At 48.9% G+C, this 18,828-nt stretch overlaps 1 protein-coding gene across 1 annotated transcript; it reads right to left on the bottom strand.

Moving 5' to 3' along the window:
- Positions 1 to 11,663: 11,663 nt before the first annotated feature.
- LOC309654991 (uncharacterized protein) lies at positions 11,664 to 18,721 on the bottom strand. The gene is made up of 2 exons (XM_082449866.1): positions 14,993 to 18,721; positions 11,664 to 13,655 (listed from the first exon to the last, which is right to left on the bottom strand). Exons 1-2 carry the CDS (start codon positions 15,608 to 15,610, stop codon positions 13,266 to 13,268), a joined length of 1,008 nt encoding a protein of 335 aa, XP_082305992.1. The 5' UTR covers positions 15,611 to 18,721; the 3' UTR covers positions 11,664 to 13,265.
- Positions 18,722 to 18,828: the final 107 nt, after the last annotated feature.

The following is an 18,828-nucleotide window of genomic DNA, read 5'->3' as shown; positions in this document are numbered from 1 at the left end:
CATCACTCTCTGAGCACTCACTTCCTCACTTTCTGGCACAAGCATATGTTCTAGGCGCATCTTGTGGTTTCCACTCCCAAGCTCTGGAGCCGGCCACTCCTCCCAGGAGCCCTGACGCTTTTTAGTGAAGAATGAATGGTGACAAAGCTCCTCTGAGCCTTCTCCTCTGGGCTCGACTTTGGGCTTCCCTCTTTGTCCTTGGAGAATCCAGTTTGAGCAAGAACCGTGCTAGGTCAGTTTACCTAAATAGCCCCCCTTGCTATCTGGCCACCCTCACTATGTGATCAAATTCCTCATCCCTAACCTGGTTTCCTATCACCCAGCCTGCCTTCAGCAAGAGTTGTGTTGAGCTGATGTAGCCTGAACACCCCTGATGTTTCCCCTTAGTGATGTTCCGTCCTCTGACCCCCACTCTGCTCCTGGGATATAAGCCGCCACTGGTCCTCATTGGAGGTGGAGTTGAGTATGTTCATCCCCCACTGTAGGAGTGAGTGGCTCACCTCCCTTCTCTAACAAGTGTCATGAGTCATTCTTTCTTTCCCGATGGTGCCTGGGCGCCACGTGGACTCGTGGATACTGCAGTGTCCGTGGACTGAGCTCAGGAACATATGTGTGTGTAAACACACGTGCATCTGCACGCAGTTACATCTGTGTTTATTCCTGCTTCTGTCGACATCACTTGAATACCTCAAGGGCACACCAGTATCTCCGATTCCGACCTGACACCAAAGGGTTCCTTCTAGTTTTCTCAGCACCTTCTCAGATGGGGAGAGAGCTGGCTCCCACTGTCCTTAACATAGCGACCTCCTCGGTCACTCCCGTTATGTGACCAGCCTCTCATCATAACACCGCTCCCCCCTGAGGATGCCACCCCCTCCCGACCTCCCCCAGGCTCTGAGGCCCTGCGCTGGACCACCTACCCCACAGTGGCCCTCCTCCTCACCAGCGCTGTGCCCCCTACCTGCACAGACACCTAGCCGTGCTCAGCCCCACCCTGTGGCTCTTGGATGACATTGTGAGGGAAGGGAGAGCCTTTGGTAGCACAGAACACTCTAGCCGGGGTGACGATTTCTGAGACTTAGAAACCAAAGATGACGCCTCACATGGGCTCCCTGGGGACTGAGGCTTTCCGGCTTGGATCACCTGTGACCCCGTCTGTTCCTCTTCACAGGAAGAGTCGTTTACAGCCTTCAGGAGAGAACCTGGTCCTCTCCTCCTTCTGGGCTTCAAGCCACACGCGTGACCTTGAGAGGGTTACATTTTAATGATCCCACCACCTTCAGGTCTGGCAGGAAATTTTCCACATCTTCCCCTTGGCTATTCATGCTTTTTGAAAGCAGGCCGGTGCCAGCAGCAACGGGCCTGCATGGCTGAGAGCGGCCCACACACGGGGCCCCACCCAGGGTGCCGGATTCCGGCGCTCCTCTCAGCAGTGGGCTGAGGGGGCGCCGGGTGATTGGGGGGTTTCCCTCAGACCCCCGTGTGGTTTCCCCTCCTGGGCTATCGTTTCTCTTTCCCAGAAGAGAGACACACAATGTGCCAGTGACAGAAAGAATCCCGGAATCCCTCACACAGATAATCGGAGACTGACAGCCCCAGAGGTCACCAGGGCAGAGGCCCGTTTACACGAGGCCAACAGAGCTGAAAACCCAGGGCCCCTCCCGGGCATGGCCACTTCCAAAGCCTGTGCGATTAGTCATCACCGTTTCGTAGTCTTTGCCTTAAGGAGGGGCCCCCAGATTGTCTAAACTGTGGGCCCCACCACCTGGCCTACCCTGGGTCCAAGGCCACGTGCACCACGACTTCCAGCTCCTGTGAGTCCCAGGGGGTGAGAAAAGACCAGCGCAGGACGCTGGGTGGGAAAGCAGTCAGTGTCATGAAGAACAACCCTGCCTGGGCTCGAATCTCAGCTCTGACAGTTACCAGCTGAGGGATTCCGGAAGTTACCTAGCTGTGCTCCAGTGGTACCTGCCTCACCCCACGGGGCTGACGTGAGGATTAAATAAGTTCATCCATATATATGAACTCTGTCTGCCTATCTATCTATCTGTCTATCTGTCTATGAACTCTGTCTGTCTATCTATCTATTCATCACATTCATCCATCATCCATCACAACTATCTATCTATTTATGTATCTATCTATCGTCTATCTGTCTATGAACTCTATCTATCCATCCCATCCATCCATCATCCATCACAACTATCTATCTATTTATCTATCTGTCTATGAACTCTATCTATCCATCCCATCCATCCGTCATCCATCACAACTATCTATCTATGTATCTACTCTGTCTGTCATCTATCTACACAGAGAAAGGCACAGAGAGAGTCCCCAAACAGCACTCCAATGTATTATCCATCCATTAAGCTCTCTTTATAAAACGCTGCCATGAAAGTCACAAGTCACATGTCCCAAAGCCTGAAGAGCCCTTGATCCTCCCCTGTTGCTTTAAGGCCAAATATTGTTCCCTAACTTCTTTGCCTTATTTAGGGAAGGTTTGAAAGACTCTTAAGGTTTCAGAGCATTTCGATTCCGGAACCGTCCGTCCTGCACTGCTCACCCAGAGAGCAGTTTGGCTGCATCCTGCCACACGCAGGGCTCACTGCTGGCGGGTAGTAGGGGGTGGGGAGCAGGAGGCTGCAGCCTGCGCCCTGTGCTGCCTCCTGGCTCTGTCCCCAGGGAAAGGCCAGCCATCCCCTGTTCCATGGGGGAGAAAATGAGAGCACGGCAGGGCCTGGGAGGGGTTAGCGTTTTCGGCACTTGGGAGGGTTGCTGGCTGGGAAGAAAGTGAGGTGGACATGAACTGGCTTGTGGAAAAAACCACAAACGCAGCCTCAGAGTCACTGCCCTGGGAATTCCAAGCCGCCTACGGGAGATCGACCATGCGGGGCATTTGCACCCCTTTTGCCCCTGGTCCTGCCCACCTCTCCCTTGTTGTCAGAAAGCTGGGGGTCAAACGCTTGAATTTCACCTGCATATTTACCCTTCTTCTTTCTCAGCCAGCTTGGTGAGACCAAGAGTGAGTAACAGGCACGCGGGCTCGGGTTCCTCTGGGGGAGGCCGGCTTGCCCAGCCCTGGGGGCCTCAGGGCTCAGCCCCTCCCGAACAGAAACTGTCTCTAGGTGCCAGCCCCGCACCTTCACTTGTCATCCTAGCCCCCCAGCACGTGCCCTCCACTCTCCCCACCACCATCTCCTTCCCTCCTGCTTTCTCCTCCAGCCTGGCTTCTCTGCCCACCAGCCCTTCCTTGCTGACTCCTGCTCCAAACCGAGGTTCTGGGTGCTACCAAACCAAACTTGGGCCCCATCACCCGCGTGCAGCAAAGCCAACCTACTGACACCGGGTTGTGGGGAAGGAGAGTGCAGCGTTTAGTGCAGGCACCAAGCAGGGAGTCCAGGCAGCTAATGCTCAAAAGGCCCGAACTCCCTGATGGCTTTCGGGGAGGAGTTTTTGAAGACAGGGTGAGGGAGAGGGTTGCGGGTGTGTGATCAGCTCATGGACGTTCTTCTGAGTGGTTGGTGGTGAGGTTATCAGGAGTCACCATCATCAATCTTCTGGGTCTATCTGGTCTGAGGTCTATGTGCTTGTGGGCAGCATACATTTAACTTCTTCCACCTGGTGGAGGTTTCAGTATCTGTAAAACTACTCAAAGGATATGGCTCAGAATATTATCTCTAGCCCTCGAGGAAGAACTAAAGGTCCTTGATATTCGCTAAACTATTATTATTTTGTCTTGCTTGACTCTTTTCCTCTATTTCTGCATTTTCTCACTTCTCTGATTAAATTTATCCTTTGGAACTTGGGGAAGGCCTAGGAGGCTAAAGTTTTTCTACAAACAAGAGGCATGGTGGCGGGGGGTGGTGGTGGTGTCTGTCCCATTAAGGCCCCAGAAGGTCCTGCTCAGTTACATGGGGACCGAAAGGGCTACAGGTCTTCACCTGTTATCATTTTCATCCCACACGAGACGCTTTTGAAAATAAAAGGGGATGGTTCCAGTGGGCGAGGCTATGGGGTCACCCTGCCCCAGTGCCGTCACCTCATACCACCCTGACCCAACTGATGCCCTCCCCAGGACTGCATGGTCTTCCTTCCTTTTCCTCCTGGAATACCAGCAACACTTGCTTTCACTCAGCTCAGGCAGACCTCCTGTCTTCCCTGACCTGCTCCTGGTCGTGGGCCACAGCCAGCTTCTCCTGGTTGACTGGACTGACTGTTAGATTTTCAGGAATTTTTTCAGGTCATCTGTCATCATCCTTTTTTTTTTTTTTTAATTTATTTATTTATGGCTGCATTGGGTCTTTGTTGCTGTGCACAGGCTTTCTCTAGTTGCAGCGAGTGGGGGCTACTCTTCGTTGCAGTGCACGGGCTTCTCATCGCGGTGGCTTCTCTTGTTGCGGAGCACGGGCTCTAGGCGCGCAGGCTTCAATAGTTGTGGCACGCGGGCTCGGTAGTTGTGGCTCGTGGGCTCTAGAGCGCAGGCTCAGTAGTTGTGGCGCATGGCTTAGTCACTCCGCGGCATGTGGGATCTTCCCGGACCAGGGATCGAACCCATGTCCCCTGCCAATGCAGGCGGATTCTTAACCACTGCACCACCAGGGAAGTCCTCACCTGTCATCATCTTAAAGTGAAATGATATGAACTTACAATTAAACAAGGTAATAAATACTCTAAATTCATCAGTGCCTGATTACATTACTGTTTTCTATGCTTTTGATGATATTTATGTCCACTTTGTCTGTTTGGTGGTAATACCACAGGCTCAGTGATTCCTGCATTTCTTCCCGACTGTGTCTTCAATGACGTCAGGGTGGTAGCTGGAGATTGTCCATGGTGGGAGTAATTACACCATCCACATTGGCCAGCGCTATACACCAGGGCTGGAATTATTGTTTTGTTGGTTGTCGATACTTCAGAAGGTGACGTAAGAAGGAAAATGTTAACAATGCAGATTAAACTTAAAAGCTTATTGAGTCCAGGGACTTCCCTGGTGGTCCAGTGGGTAAGACTCCACGCTCCCAATTCAGGGGGCCTGGGATAGATTTCTGGTCAGGGAACTAGATCCCGCATGCATGCTGCAACTAAGAGTTTGCATGCCACAACTAAGAAGTCCGCATGCTGCAACTAAGAGTCCGCATGCTGCAACTAAAATCCCACATGCCAGAACGAAGATCCTGAGTGCTGCTAATAAGACCCTGTGCAGCCAAAAATAAATAAATAATGAATAAATCAATCAATTAATTAATTAAAAAAGAAAAGCTTACTGTGTCCATAGCCATGACATTTTTGAATAACACAGAAAACGGAGGGACTATTTCCCAGCATTTGAGAACAGTTATCTGATTCAGCCAAGAAGTTACTCTGGTCAAAAAAGTTTTCAGTTTAATAAATATAATTCATATGAAAGCGAGAAGTTGTTTACCAGATCACATGTCAGATTTGAGGACCATACATTTATTGGGGAAAGAGCTGATGGGGATGCAATTCCATTTGTCGAATCACGGTTGAATGCAAGGGCTTGGCAAAAATCTGGGTGCGTCCTGTGAGAACCATCTGGCTGTGTGGACTTTACAGTGTGGGGTACGGGCAGACCTCATTTTATTGTGCTTTGCAGATATTGCATTTTTTACAGAATAAAGGTTTGGGGCAACCCTGCATCGAGCAAGTCTATCGGTGCCATTTTTCCAACAGCATTTGCTCACTTCCTGTCTCTGTGTCACATTTTGGTAATTCTTGCGGTATTTCAAGCTTTTTCATTGTTATTATATCTGTTCTGGTGACCTGCGATCAGTGATCTTTGATGTCACTGTTGCAGAAGGAGTATGGCTCACTGACGGCTCAGATAATGGTTAGCGCTTTCTAGCAATACAGTATTTTTTAATTAAGGTATGTGCATTTTTTTAAAGACATAACACTATTGCACACTGAATAGATTACAGTATAGTGTAAACATAACTTTTATATGTGGTATATTTTTTTGGAAACCGAAAATATCGTGTGACTCACTTTATTGCCACATGCGCTTTATTTTGGGGGTCTGGAACCGAACCCGCGATATCTCCGAGGTGAGCCTGTATTGTGTATTTTAAGCATTATTTGTAAATCGTGTGCTAATACATCCTTTACATCACTTAAATTTGTAACAGACACAAATATGTATATGTCGGCAAACACGGTTTTTCAGAGTTGGCCTGGAACCCTCGCCTGCACCGTCTGCCCACCCCTTGCCCAGGCTGGGCCAGGTGCCTCTTTGCTCGCCCCACAGTAACCTGTGTGGGACTGTAGCACTGCATCCTTTTGTGCGTCTTGCCTTCTGAACTTCACAAGGACAGGGAAATCTCTGTAGCTCCACACTTGATGCAATGCCTGGCACATATTAGGGGCCCCTCCCGAAATGTGATGACTGAATCCGTGGATTTAACGGTTGAGCAGTGAAGGCACCCTCTGTGCGCTTCCCCCTCCTGGAGAGGGGCTGCATTCCTGGCCTCCGCAGTGGGGTGCGGCCCGTGATGAGTCCAGTCGGTGATGTGGCGGAGTGATGTCAGCCACTTTCAGACAAGACCCTCCAGATGCCTCTTCCTTCCCTGCTCGGGGCCCCTGGAGACCAAGTGTTCCTGACTTTGTAGCCACGTGACAAGGAGGGATGCCTGGCCCACAAAGTGACTTTGAGTAAAGAAACTTTTGTTAAGCCACTGAGAGCATGGGGTTTATTTGTTACCACAGCACAGCCTAGTCTATCCTGACTAATACAATGAGGAAATGGAGACATGGGAGGTGACTTGGGCCGGGTTGAATAGCTTGTTAGTGGCAGGGCTGGGCCAAGCGCCATTTTCATTTTCACTATACATACTGTTCCCACCCCCTGCAAGGCATTTCTCCCAAACGCTTTTTCAGAAATAGTGTGAATCCGAGGTGGGTTTTGTTCAAAGTCCTGTTTCAGAGGATGACTTGTTGGGACCCACTCACAATGAGGCCCCCAGAGGCAGCCAGCCCAGCAGGCACGCCCTCCAGGCCTGCTTGTTCATTAGAGGATCAGCAGGTATGGCTGGTGTCTGGGCTTCAGTCTCCATTAACTGTCATTAGCCTGGCTGACGTTTCACCCGAAGCATCTGTCCCCGGCCTGTGATTTACCACTTCCCTCTGAATTATCTGGACAGATCTGGTACTTGGATGGAGAGAGAACCAGCTTTAAAAGTGGCTTTCTCAGGGCATAGAACTTGGGCCCTGTATTGGGAAAAACCTCATTTCTTTCGTCCTATGTTCCCCCCTTTACTTGCACACCGCTATCATACTCAGCACTTCTGAAACCAGATGTGGCAGGGGGGTTCCGCCACCAGGCAATTCTCTGTGACGCCAGCTGGGTGTCCTGCAATTTAACTCAATTCTGACACTGTCTACCTGGAGAGGGTGTCAGATCCCACAGGGTAAGGGCTCAGTCCCATGAGACCCCCCTCTCTTCTATAGATGCCAATCAGAAGTAGTAGGTCCCCAGGTTACCCACGACTTCTGTCTGATTTGGCTACAAACTGGAGGTTCCCATGACCTCTTCCCCCTTGGATTAGATTATTTGCTAGAACAGCTCACGGAACTCAGGGGAACACTTACTCTACCAGTTTATTTTATGATTAAAGGATACAGATGAACAGTCTGATAAGGAGGCACGGAGGGCGAGGTCTGGGAGGGTCCCGAGCGCAGGAGCTTCTGTCCCCGTGGAGCTGGGGTGTGTCACCCTCCCAGTATGTGGTTGTGCTCATCTGCTTGGAAACTCACCAGTCGCCCAGTGGGATTTTATGGTGGCTTCTCACATAGGCATGATCGATTATTAACTCCGTTTCCAGCCCTTCTCCACTCCCTGGAGAATGGGGGGTGGCGGGTTGCAGGGCGGGGCTGAAAATTCCAAGCTTCTAATCATGGCTGGGTCCTTCTGGTGACCGGCCCCATCCAGGAGCCCACCCAGAGCCACCTCATTGGAACAAAGGACACTGCTATCACCCAGGAAATCCCAAGCGTTTTAGGAACTCTGTGCCAGGAATTGGGGGCAGAAACCAATATATATATTTCTTCTTATCTCACAGTCCCTGAAGGCCAAGCAGAAGAAACAGGGCTCCCCATTGTTAGCTGGAGAAGCGTTAGCTTCCACAAACATTTATTTATTTATTTATTTTTAAATTTTTTTATTTTTCAAAATTTATTTATTTTATTTATTTATTTTTGGCTGCGTTGGGTCTTCGCTGCTGCCCGCGGGTTTTCACTAGTTGTGGCAAGTGGGGGCTACTCTTCGTGGCGGTGTGCGGGCTTCTCATTGCAGTGGCCTCTCTTGCTGCGGAGCACGGGCTCTAGGCACACGGACTTCAGTAGTTGTGGCACATGGGCTCAGTAGTTGTGGCTTGCAGGCTCTAGAGCTCAGGCTCAGTAGCTGTGGCACACGGGCTTAGTTGCTCTATGGCATGTGGGATCTTCCCGGACCAGGGCTCGAACCCGTGTCCCCTGCATTGGCAGGTGGATTCTTAACCACTGCACCACCAGGGAAGTCCCCACAAACATTTATTAAGTGTGGATTGTGTGTCAGGCATTAGGCTATTTAGATAGTAGAGTGAATGTGTATAATATAACATGTATAGTATAATAGAATATGTTTAGTATTAGTATGGTATTATTACAGCATAGCATCCTATGTATAGTATAGTATAGATAGTGTAGTAGAATACGTGCCCTAGAGGAGAGTAGTAGCATAGCAGAGCATAGTACTCTTTTTGTCTTGTTCCTCCTGTGAGGGCTTGGCAATTTCCTCTTTCTTTGATTGCAAAGCGGGATTCTGGAACCATATGGTTGAAGACAGAGCCCTGAGTGGCTGGGATGATGTGAGGGCTGAGCGCGCTCCTGCCTGGTGATGACAGCGCCTTCACATTCCTCCGCCCTGCCATTCTCCTTGTTAGGCATTCCGCCCATGCCTTGTGCTTACCTCTCTCCCAAGCACTGTCCTTGGCTTTGTGTGGTTTCTGTCTCCTCAAGAGCAGGGTGTGTGTTGTGCTTTGTTTCTGTGCGGTTGTGTCCCCAGTGCCTGGAAAGGTGCCCTGTGTTTGTTGAGTGACTGCTAGACCACAAGGCCATATGGGCAGGGACTGCCTCCTCTGCTCTGAGGCCCTGCCTCACACGAGGTTTCATCCCAGTCACTGTGGAGACCGACAGCCCCTCACGGTGCCCTCCCCGCCTAACTGCTTTAGTCCCAACTTGCCTCTGGGTCTGCACCGGCAGTGCCCTCGGCCTAGAACACTGCTCCCCTTGTAGTCCCGTGAGCCCTACGTGCCCTTCAAGTCTCAGCTTGGCCACCTTCCCTGACCACTGCCCTCTCCTCTGTCCCTGGGCCCCGGATTTCCACTTTACAATATTGCCTTCTTGCAGTTACCTTGCTTACTTGTCTGTCTCCTCCCTGTACTGCCAGCTGGGGAAGATGGCACCGGGTGTGCCCTGCTCACAGCTGTCTCCTCAGCCCCTGGGACAGCATGTAGTAGGTGCTCAAATACTCGTAGGATGAATCAATGGATGGTGATCACGACCAACATGTGACTACTTGATACACTCAAGGGAGACCCCAAAGCCGCGTGGCAAGGATGCAGGAAGCGTGGCCTGGCCCCTCGTCTAGGTGAGGGTTCCTGTGGATCATCTCCCCCGTGGCCGCCCTGGGCAGGACCAAGAGAGTGGCCCAAGTCTACTATTCTTTCTGTCTCTCTCTGTCTCTGTCTCTCTCCCTCAAACAGGATCACCTGCTTTCTAAAATTTAAAAGTAACATATACTCATTAGAAGACTTCAGAGCTCCTCCGGTCTTTTAATGTTCAAACACCTATTCAGTGTGAGAGCTGTTAACTGAACACCCACTATGTGCCAGATGCCACACTAGGCACTGGGGATGGTCCCTACCCTCCAGGATTTCACAGTCCAGCACCTCTTCTGCATCTCCGCTCACTCCCCCACCTGTGCACCTTAGAAGACGGAGCCTGTTTTCTGTGTACTAGCCCAGGCCTCTGAATCACATGGAGGGCTTGTTCAAACCGGACTCCTGGGTCCCACCTCCAGAGTTCCTCGTTCAGTAGATCTGAGGTGACTCTGCTAATTTGCCTTTCTAACATATTTCCTGGTGATGTTGATTCTGCCAGTCAGAGGACCACACTTTGAGAACCACTGCCCTAGACTATATTGCTCTTAACAGTTTTTGGAAGTTTTGCACACTCATTATCTCATTTAGTCTTTCAAAATCTCTCACCTGAGCACCTTAAGTGCATACAGCTGGTGAGAGCTGAAGTCGAATCGTAAGCCCAGGTCTTCCTATGGAACGCTGCCCTCACTAAGAGGTACCAGGTGGCATCTGAAGATCCCGACCGCCTTAGGAGTCCTGAGAAGGTGGTGATGGGTCTGGCTGGAGGAAGCAGGGGCTGAGTTTGCAGGGGAAGGCCCCAGGAGGACATTTCTGGGAGGGAGAGAGGGCCTACCGTTCCATCCTGGAAGGAGACTGACTGGGAGCAATATGAGCTGAGAGCTGCCTGAGGAAGAGCTACTGGGCCCATCCACCTAGAACGTGGAGGAGGGTGGAGGTGGTGCTGCAGAGGAAGGGGGGGCCACCCTGGGAGCCTCCTGACCTGAGGCAGGTTTAATTGGGGCCTGGATCATTCCACCTGCTTTGTGGGGGCTGCTCTGGAAGCTCTGGCTGGCGAGGCCACTGCCCTCCTTGGGGACGGGCTGGGAGTGTGCTGGGCAGGACGGAAAGTCCGAGGGCTCGGCCAGCCCGGCAACTCAGAAAAAGCACTTCCTCCTCGGCAGCCTTGTGGTAGCCAAGGGGCCCTGGCTGCACAATCCCCCAGTATTCCCTGGAGCCTTTCGCGTGCTGGGCTGGGCCGGGCACTTCCTCCTCTGGGAGGAGGCCCCGGGGGGCGCTGGGGGAGCCCAGCTCTGAGAGGAGCTCTGCAGGGAGAGGAGAGAAGACGTGGAAAAGTGTGAGCTTGGATGGGGAGTCCTCCCATGTGTATCTAAGCAGGAAGCCAGACCTGCCCAGCCCTGGAGAAGGAAAATAAACTGGAGACCTATTTTTAGAAAGTGGCAAAACCCTGTTTCTCAATAGGCAGTGGAATTTAAATCTAAAACTCACTCCTTTACTGAAGTAACCACTGGACTGCATGTAGGAATGGGACCATAGTGAATGGTAGATTCTGAACCAGGCTGTGAGGCCAGGACCTGCTCACCCCTCCATGCTGCTGGGCTTGATCAGAGCCATTCTGGAAGCTCTATAGGAATTCCCGTTCCGCCTTTGTGGTGGTGGTTTTGATGGTGATGATGGTGATGATGATAGTGATGCTGATGACGATAGTGATGGTGATAGTGATGGTGATGGTGATGATGGTGATGATGATGATAGCGATAGTGATGGTGATGATAGTGATGGTGATGATGATGATAGTGATGATGGTGATGATGGTGATGACGATAGTGATGGTGATGATGATGATGGTGATGGTGATGATGGTGATGACGATAGTGATGGTGATGATGATGATGGTGATGGTGATGATGGTGATGGTGATGATGGTGATGACGATAGTGATGGTGATGGTGATGATGGTGATGACGATAGTGATGGTGATGATGATGATGGTGATGGTGATGATGGTGATGACGATAGTGATGGTGATGATGATGATGGTGATGATGATGATGGTGATGGTGATGATGGTGATGACGATAGTGATGGTGATGATGATGATGGTGATGGTGATGATGATGATGGTGGTGTGTGGTACTTAACATATGTGGTCTCATTCACTCCTTACAACAACCCTATGAGGTGATTACGGTTCACCCCATTTTCTCCGATGAATAAAGTGAGGCTCAGAGAGGGAGTTTAAGTCTTACAGCAGTTGCAGGGCTGGGTCAGGTCAGGATAATGACAAAGCCTGCTCTATGTGAACCCGTCATGAAATCTCAGAATTGGAAGGAGTGCCGCTGAGTGCAGTTCTGGTCGCTTTCCTCTGCAGGGCACTTGCCCTGTGTCTGCACACCTCCACGGGGGTGGGTGCTCATGCTCCTGTGTACCAACCACTCTTTCCGTTTTCAGTCGGCTCTTAATGCTATGAATTCCCCGTGTTGAGTGGAAATCTCTCGTGGTGTGATCTCTGTGGCCACACAGAACTATCTACTGTGATAGCTCTTAGCCTCTGGGGTCACTCTCACGGGCTCTCTAGTCTCTTCTGTTTGCGGGTTTGACACACTCAGCCCTGTCAGCTGTCTCTGCCCCTTGTAAAGCGTGGCCAGAGTCAGCGTGGAATCTGAATGGTACACTTAGAGCAAAATATACCTTTGAAGGTGGATCTGATTTCTAGAAACAGCCAATGGTCTTTAGGAATCAAGACTCTGTGAGGTGGATGATTGAGATGAGAAAAACTTTTGGTTTAAAAGATCGAATTGAGCAATTATAAAATCTGGCCCAAACTGTCACTGAAAGGATTTATTCCTAGAAGAAATGTACAAAAAAATAAACAATGGCAACATTATTAGATGAAGTGTAGACCCTCCCAAGGCAAGGAGACGCTCAATTCTCTGAGAGCAGGCACATCCCAGTAAAATGTAGGCAAAAACTTCAAGAATGCCATTTGTAAGTATTGGCAGAAGTGTCATAACTTATGACACGATTGGAGAGAGACCACCAGTTCGTGCTGCAGCTGTGTCCCAACTGCAGTGTGGCTGGGAATTTACGGTGGTGAAATAGTCCAACCCCAGCGGCACAGAGGCTTCCCCACTCTGAGCTGGTGGCCTCTCGTGGGGGTGAAGCCAAGGCCGGTGTGGGCGGCCGCCCTGCCCAGAGCCCCGTGGAGCCAGGTCCTGGACTTTCCCTGAAGCCTGGTTGCCTTTCCAGTAACAAGCATGACTTCAAAGGACTGCCAGGGAGCAGATGGGCAGTTACGCCAGTGAACTCACTCAGCCGCGTGCGTGGGAGTCTTGCGCCGGGGGGTGTTGGAAACCACCCCTGGCAATTCTGGGCTCCAGAACCAAGTCCCGAGGGAGGGAGAAGGAGGAGGGATGCAGCCAAAGGACCTGCTTTGAACTTGATCCCCCAAGGCAGAGGTCACACGTTGTGATTCAAGGCACCCCTGCCCTGCTGGCAGGGAGGCAGGGAGGCCCAGGGATGCCACCTGCCTTACTTTCCTCTTTCAAGTCCCACGCAGCCCACTGGCATGCTCTTTCCACCAAGCCTGACTTCCAAACAACACAGGCTTTACCTATCTCTCCTCTCATCCCCAGAGACAAGCCCCGGCCCTATGGGCTGAAACGTAACGAGAGTACAAATCAGGATGAACATCGTGAGAGCCGGGCACACGAGGGCAGGCCAGGGAGGGAGGGGAGAAGCGCTGAAGGAGCGAAAGAGGACGGTGTTCGGGAGAAGGGAAGGTGGGGGTGGCCATGTGGACGGCATTGGCCGGCACAGCGTGGGTGGCTTCACAGAAGGTGGGGGAAGCAGGGGGTTTGCAGCCCGCACAACTAGGGCGGCCCCCGTGGCCCCCACGAGGCCCTTGTGAAGAGGAGAGGGGCCTGTGGTCATGAGGACTAAGTGATGTTTAGCACCTCCCTCAGTGTCTGTCACATTCAGTACCACTTGGGACACCTCCTAAGCTTCACAAAAAAAGAAAAGGAGTTTCAGGTAACTTGTTTCACATTTATAAACACTTTCATTCAGTTCATTTGGCCATTAAGATGGGACTGACAAAACAAAGAGCTTTACAGAGTTTCACAAACACATGGACAGGGAACTGGGAAGAGCACGGTCACATGTGGCCGGAGCTCTGGGTTTGGAAACCAAGCCCGGGGAAGGTGAGGCACCTCGGCTGCTACCGCGTTACCTGCATGGACAGTCCTCCCTGCACCTTCCTGCTGTTTGAACTTGTCTTCACAAGACAGAGGTTATTTTCCCCAAATTCAAAATGCTTAGACACTGAATAAATGGTCCAGGAAACGGTTGCACAATAGAACTAGTTAGAAGCCAAAGAGACCCTTGTAGCACAGCCATCACAGCGACTTGTCAGGGATATGGTTCCATGAGGAATTATGTAATATCTTTAAAGGCCACAGAGGCCCGAAAGCATCTTTAGTAACAAGGGCAAGCCTCTTAGGCATGTCTCAATACTCAAAGGGAGTCTAGCCGCACAAAAGCGGCAGAGTATGCCAAGGGCAGAAGCCAGCCAGCCACTGAGAAGCCCTCGGGCACACACGTGCTCGAGCTGCCAGCTCCCTGGACACATGGAGTCCCTGTTGACTCAGCCCCACCCCTTAAAGGCATTTCCAGAACTTAGGTTACTACTGCCCTTGGCAGCTCTGCTTCATGCACAAATAATTGGAGGTTGAAGTTTACGAAATGTGACCTGTTTATCAATGACTAAGTTCCATTAACCTCAGCTTCCAAATGTGAATTCTTACCTCTGGCCCTGGTCGGGCCATCGCAGTGGCCGCCTTTACTGGGGGCGGGCAGTGGGGCGGACGTGGTGGGGGGGTGCATCACAGAATCCTGAGCCTAAGCCACCAAGCTAGGGGCTCCCACACCCAGAAAGTAAACCCGGGGCCTCCTCAAAACGAGGATGGGTTTACAAAACGTTCCCTGAACTTCAGAAGTCCTGCTCAGCTGGGGAAAGAGCTGGCCTCAAGGATCCTGAAGAAGCAGTGAGAATCAGTAACCCCTACCCTGAACTCAACCGGGAGACAGGGCGGCTTCCTAGACCCTAGTGTGCCCCCCAAAGCAGGAGGGCTGGTGGCGGCCTATGGCAGACAGATCCAGGGGGTTGCCAAGGAATCAGGAGGCAGAGGGCATCCCAGGATCGCAGGATTCCCTGGGCACCCCCCGCTCCTTAGGGCGATTTATGGTTCTGCCCACCTAGGTCAGAGAATACTGGGTTTGTCTGGCGTTCAGGCTCTTAGGTTATTTCTGGAAACCACCACGTTACCCCCTCTTACCTTGTTGTTGAAGAGGACGTTCATGCAGTTTAGATGATAAGACGCGAGGCTGAAGTACATCATTAAGAGCCAGGCTTGTACCTGGTGGGGCAGCCTCACTGGGCTCCGGGGGTCAACCGTGCCCCCGCTAGAAGGACAGTAAGCAGGAGGGAGAGGGAGCCTGCTGGTGACGGCAGTGACTGGCATCTCTGAAGTCTTACGAATTTGGAATGTGTAGGAAAGAGTTTTATTATATTTTTTTGAGTCAAGAGACATTTTAGAAGGATTGCAACCATCACTCACAAAGGTTTTTATGCTGAAAAGAGCGGGATGGGAGGTGCCCTTTGGCCACCATCCTGTGGCCCAGCCTCTTCTCATGCAAACAGGTGGATTTGTTCCCCAACAGTGTGTTTTTCTTCTAGAGAAGAGGGTGCTTCTGGCCGGGGAGGGCCAGCAGGCGCAGGAGAGGACGTGGTCAGCGAGCAGGAGGCACGGGGCGCTCCCTGGCAGGGTCCAAGCAGGGCTCCGACTTTCCCAGGCCTCGGCAGCTGACAGCCCTGCCTTCTCTTTTCTCAGATATTGAAAGCGGGGCCTGTCCAGCGAGTAGATTAGGAAAGGATATGGGAACTCGTTCCCCATACTTTGAAGCAGGGAAAAAGAGCCTTGTTGTGAAGAGAAGAAACAAAACCTGTTTGGTGACTTGTCATTTCAGTGAAGACACAAACCTCACACAGGTGAGCATTCCCCACGCGCCTCCCCTTCCTCCTGGATCACAGGTGGGGGAAAGAAAACACCGAAAAACTACCTCTGCTTCTTCAGAGGACGTGGTGACTTGGTGACAAACGTTTCAGAAAAAGTTTCTTGATAAGAGTAAATTGTTTTCATATTTATCTTGTTTTTCTCTCTTCATTCCTCTTGAATAAACAGAAAGAACTGATTTCTTAGATCATCTGCATAAAAAACATAACCATCAAATCCTCTGAAAGGTCAAATTCCTCACAGCCAGAGCTGTGGGAATTCAGTAAAAAAAGAATACCATTCTTTGTATTTTTCTTTTCCATTATGGTTTATTACAGGATATTGAATATAGTTCCCTGTGCTGTACAGTAGGATCTTGGTGTTTATCCCTTCCGTATATAATAGTTTGCATCTGCTAATTGCAAACTCCCAATCCATCCCTCCCCTACCCCACCTCCCCCTTGGCAACCAAAGATCTGTTCTCTGTGTCTGTGAGTCTATTTCTATTTCATAGATAAGTTCATTTGTTTCATATTTTAGATTCCACATATAAGTGATATCATGTGGTATTTATCTTTCTCTTTCTGACTTACTTCACTTAGTATCATAATCTCTAGGTCCATCCATGTTGCTGCAAATGGCATTATTTCAGAGAATACAGTTCTGATTTTTTTTTTTTTTTTTTTACAAATAAAAAGGTCAATCAATCCTCAGGGTTCCATAAGGCCTGACTTATCAACTCCATGAAGCTCTTCACAAAAACTTGTTTCAAATGGGGAGCCTACATTGGGAGCTACCCATCAGGAACTCTGAGTAAAGAATCCTGTATTGTTGAAGTCAGGGGGTGGGGGGAGGAGAGCAAGAACGCAGCTCTGGGGGAGCCCTCTGCATCTTGAGAGACTCAGAGACACTGGAGGGACACCGCACCTCTGCCTTTTCTCCCCCACAAGCCTTATAAGAGGAGAATGACCCTGGGGAGAGAAAACCGAAGACCAACATTTCTACCGATTTTGTGAAGATAAGCACGCACGCTAGCCAAATACAGGAGGAGGAGGAGGAGGAGGGCACTGGACCAGACACTGTTACCCTGGTAACTGCAGGGCATTACCCTTTGCAGATGAGACTCTGGTTTGGCCATTTGAACATACCTGCCTAAAAGCAGAGGAGAATTTTTTTTCCCTGATTTTAAGTATTAAGGTAAAGAGTTTCATCTTTATCTTAATGGAGACTAAAATGGACTGATTTACAAGCATCACTTGAAAAAAAAAAAACAACAAACTGAGCACTTAAGATTCATCTTTCCTTTTCGTTACAAGTTTGCTCTGAAATATGGTCCTTAAGATTCCCTTGAAGATGACCCTTTAAGAATGTCCTATCACAGAGTTATTGCAAGGAAACAAATGCCCCTCAGAAAACGAATTGTTTTTGTTAAGGTGATACATACGAATATAGGTTAGTTCATTAGCAGCTATAATTTGAACCTTGTACAAAATATATGGCTTTAATTACTAGGGTTTTGGGCACAAGAAATGGCCAGAGTAACAGTCAGTATAATTATGACTAAGTAGGTAGAAAAGATTATGAACAAACAGAAGGAAAGGATATAACCATTTAAAAGAAAATACCTGAGAATAACTATAAAATGCAAAAACAAAGTTGCTTATACTTAAGATAGATCTCTAAATTTATTTTTCAAAAATGCCATTATGAGAACAAATATACTAACATATAGTCAAGTTCACCTTAATCACAACGAAGTCATAGGATAAGAAAAAAAGAAAGAATCCTCAAATATAAGGGATATTTAAAATGTTAGCCATATCAAGACCCTTTATTTTTAAACACTGTGTAACATGGCATCTCGCTATATAAAAAGGAAATAACAGGGCCCAAGAATCCTTTAAACAAATCCAACATAAACAGGAGTAAAATAAAGACTATTTTTAAGAAACTGTAAGATCAAAGCACCTATTTAAATTAAGACCATCAAGAATCTATGAGATTATTTCAACAGGACAAGGCCTGGGCAAGACACTAAATACTGTCGTTCTAAGGAAAACATTACAATCATTTTATGTAACTTACAAGGCAAATTAATACTATGAAAAACATCCTTCACAGCACATTTAGAAGTTTGAGTTTAAATAATACTCAACAGGAAAGAAACAGATTCTGTGACAGTGGCTGAGACATACAACAAAAGGGTGTGACTTTCAAGTGTGGTCCTTCCGGGTCTATTTTAAGAGGTTTTAGACTCCAGCCTAAAATAGTTTTGATGATAATGCTTGTGGTTACAACTCAGCATGTAAGACATTGTCTGGGACAAAACCAGTTCTTTTCATGCTGTGTAACTTAGTTCGCTGTTTTTTCCCTTTTGAATTAATCCTGAGATCTTGCTCACAGAACATGGGGGATGTTAAGAATCTTTTGTTTCTTCTGTTTAACAGCCACCTTGGAACATGCAAAACTAAAATTAGGTGATAAATTAAAATTAGGTGATAAATGACATCTTTAAAAGCATACTTCACTAACAAAGGAACTCTCTTGCTTAGTTGGAAGCTTATTTGGACTATTACTTTAATTGGGAACAGAACACTTTGAGGAAAAAGCACTTTGGTTCCCCGAAAAGTTATGGAGATGTGTCCTTAAAAGACTTCCTTATTAGGAAGTAACAATTCCTGTGTCATTATCTCAATACTGAGATGGCTTGTGTATCAAAAGAATAGGAAGTGCTTGCATCCTGTAGTTATGTAATAGGGTTTTAAGAAGTTTATATGTAATAATGAATGTGTGTGTGCACACCATCTATATCTGTATATAACATATATGTACCTATAAACACATATTATGTACATGTATATACACAGTACATGCTCATATATGTATCTCCCAGTAACACAGACTCTGTAGTCTGATGAGACTTACTTTCTTAAAACTACCACCTTTTCCAAACTCAACCTTTCCATTCCACTCCCATAACTCAACGTTACAGTAAATCATACTCTAAAGGCTTCAATTTTCAATTAAAAAAAAACCTGGGCAAACCAAATTAGACCAAGAAACAAAGGCATATTTAGGCTAACATACTGTCTTTCACCTTTCAAAAACAAACAAAAAAC

Source organism: Balaenoptera physalus (genome assembly GCF_965194825.1).
Source record: "Balaenoptera physalus genome assembly, chromosome: 2".
In the NCBI taxonomy this organism is placed as follows: domain Eukaryota; kingdom Metazoa; phylum Chordata; class Mammalia; order Artiodactyla; family Balaenopteridae; genus Balaenoptera; species Balaenoptera physalus.
This window is presented reverse-complemented; position numbering and strand designations above follow the sequence as displayed.

Coding starts and splice junctions, on each gene's coding strand:
- LOC309654991 (XM_082449866.1), bottom strand. CDS start 15,610: ATGGGGAACGAGTTCCCATATCCTTTCCTAATCTACTCGCTGGACAGG. Junction 13,656..14,992: donor ACGTCCTCTTCAACAACAAG/GTAAGAGGGGGT, acceptor TGTGAAGCTTAG/GAGGTGTCCCAAGTGGTACT.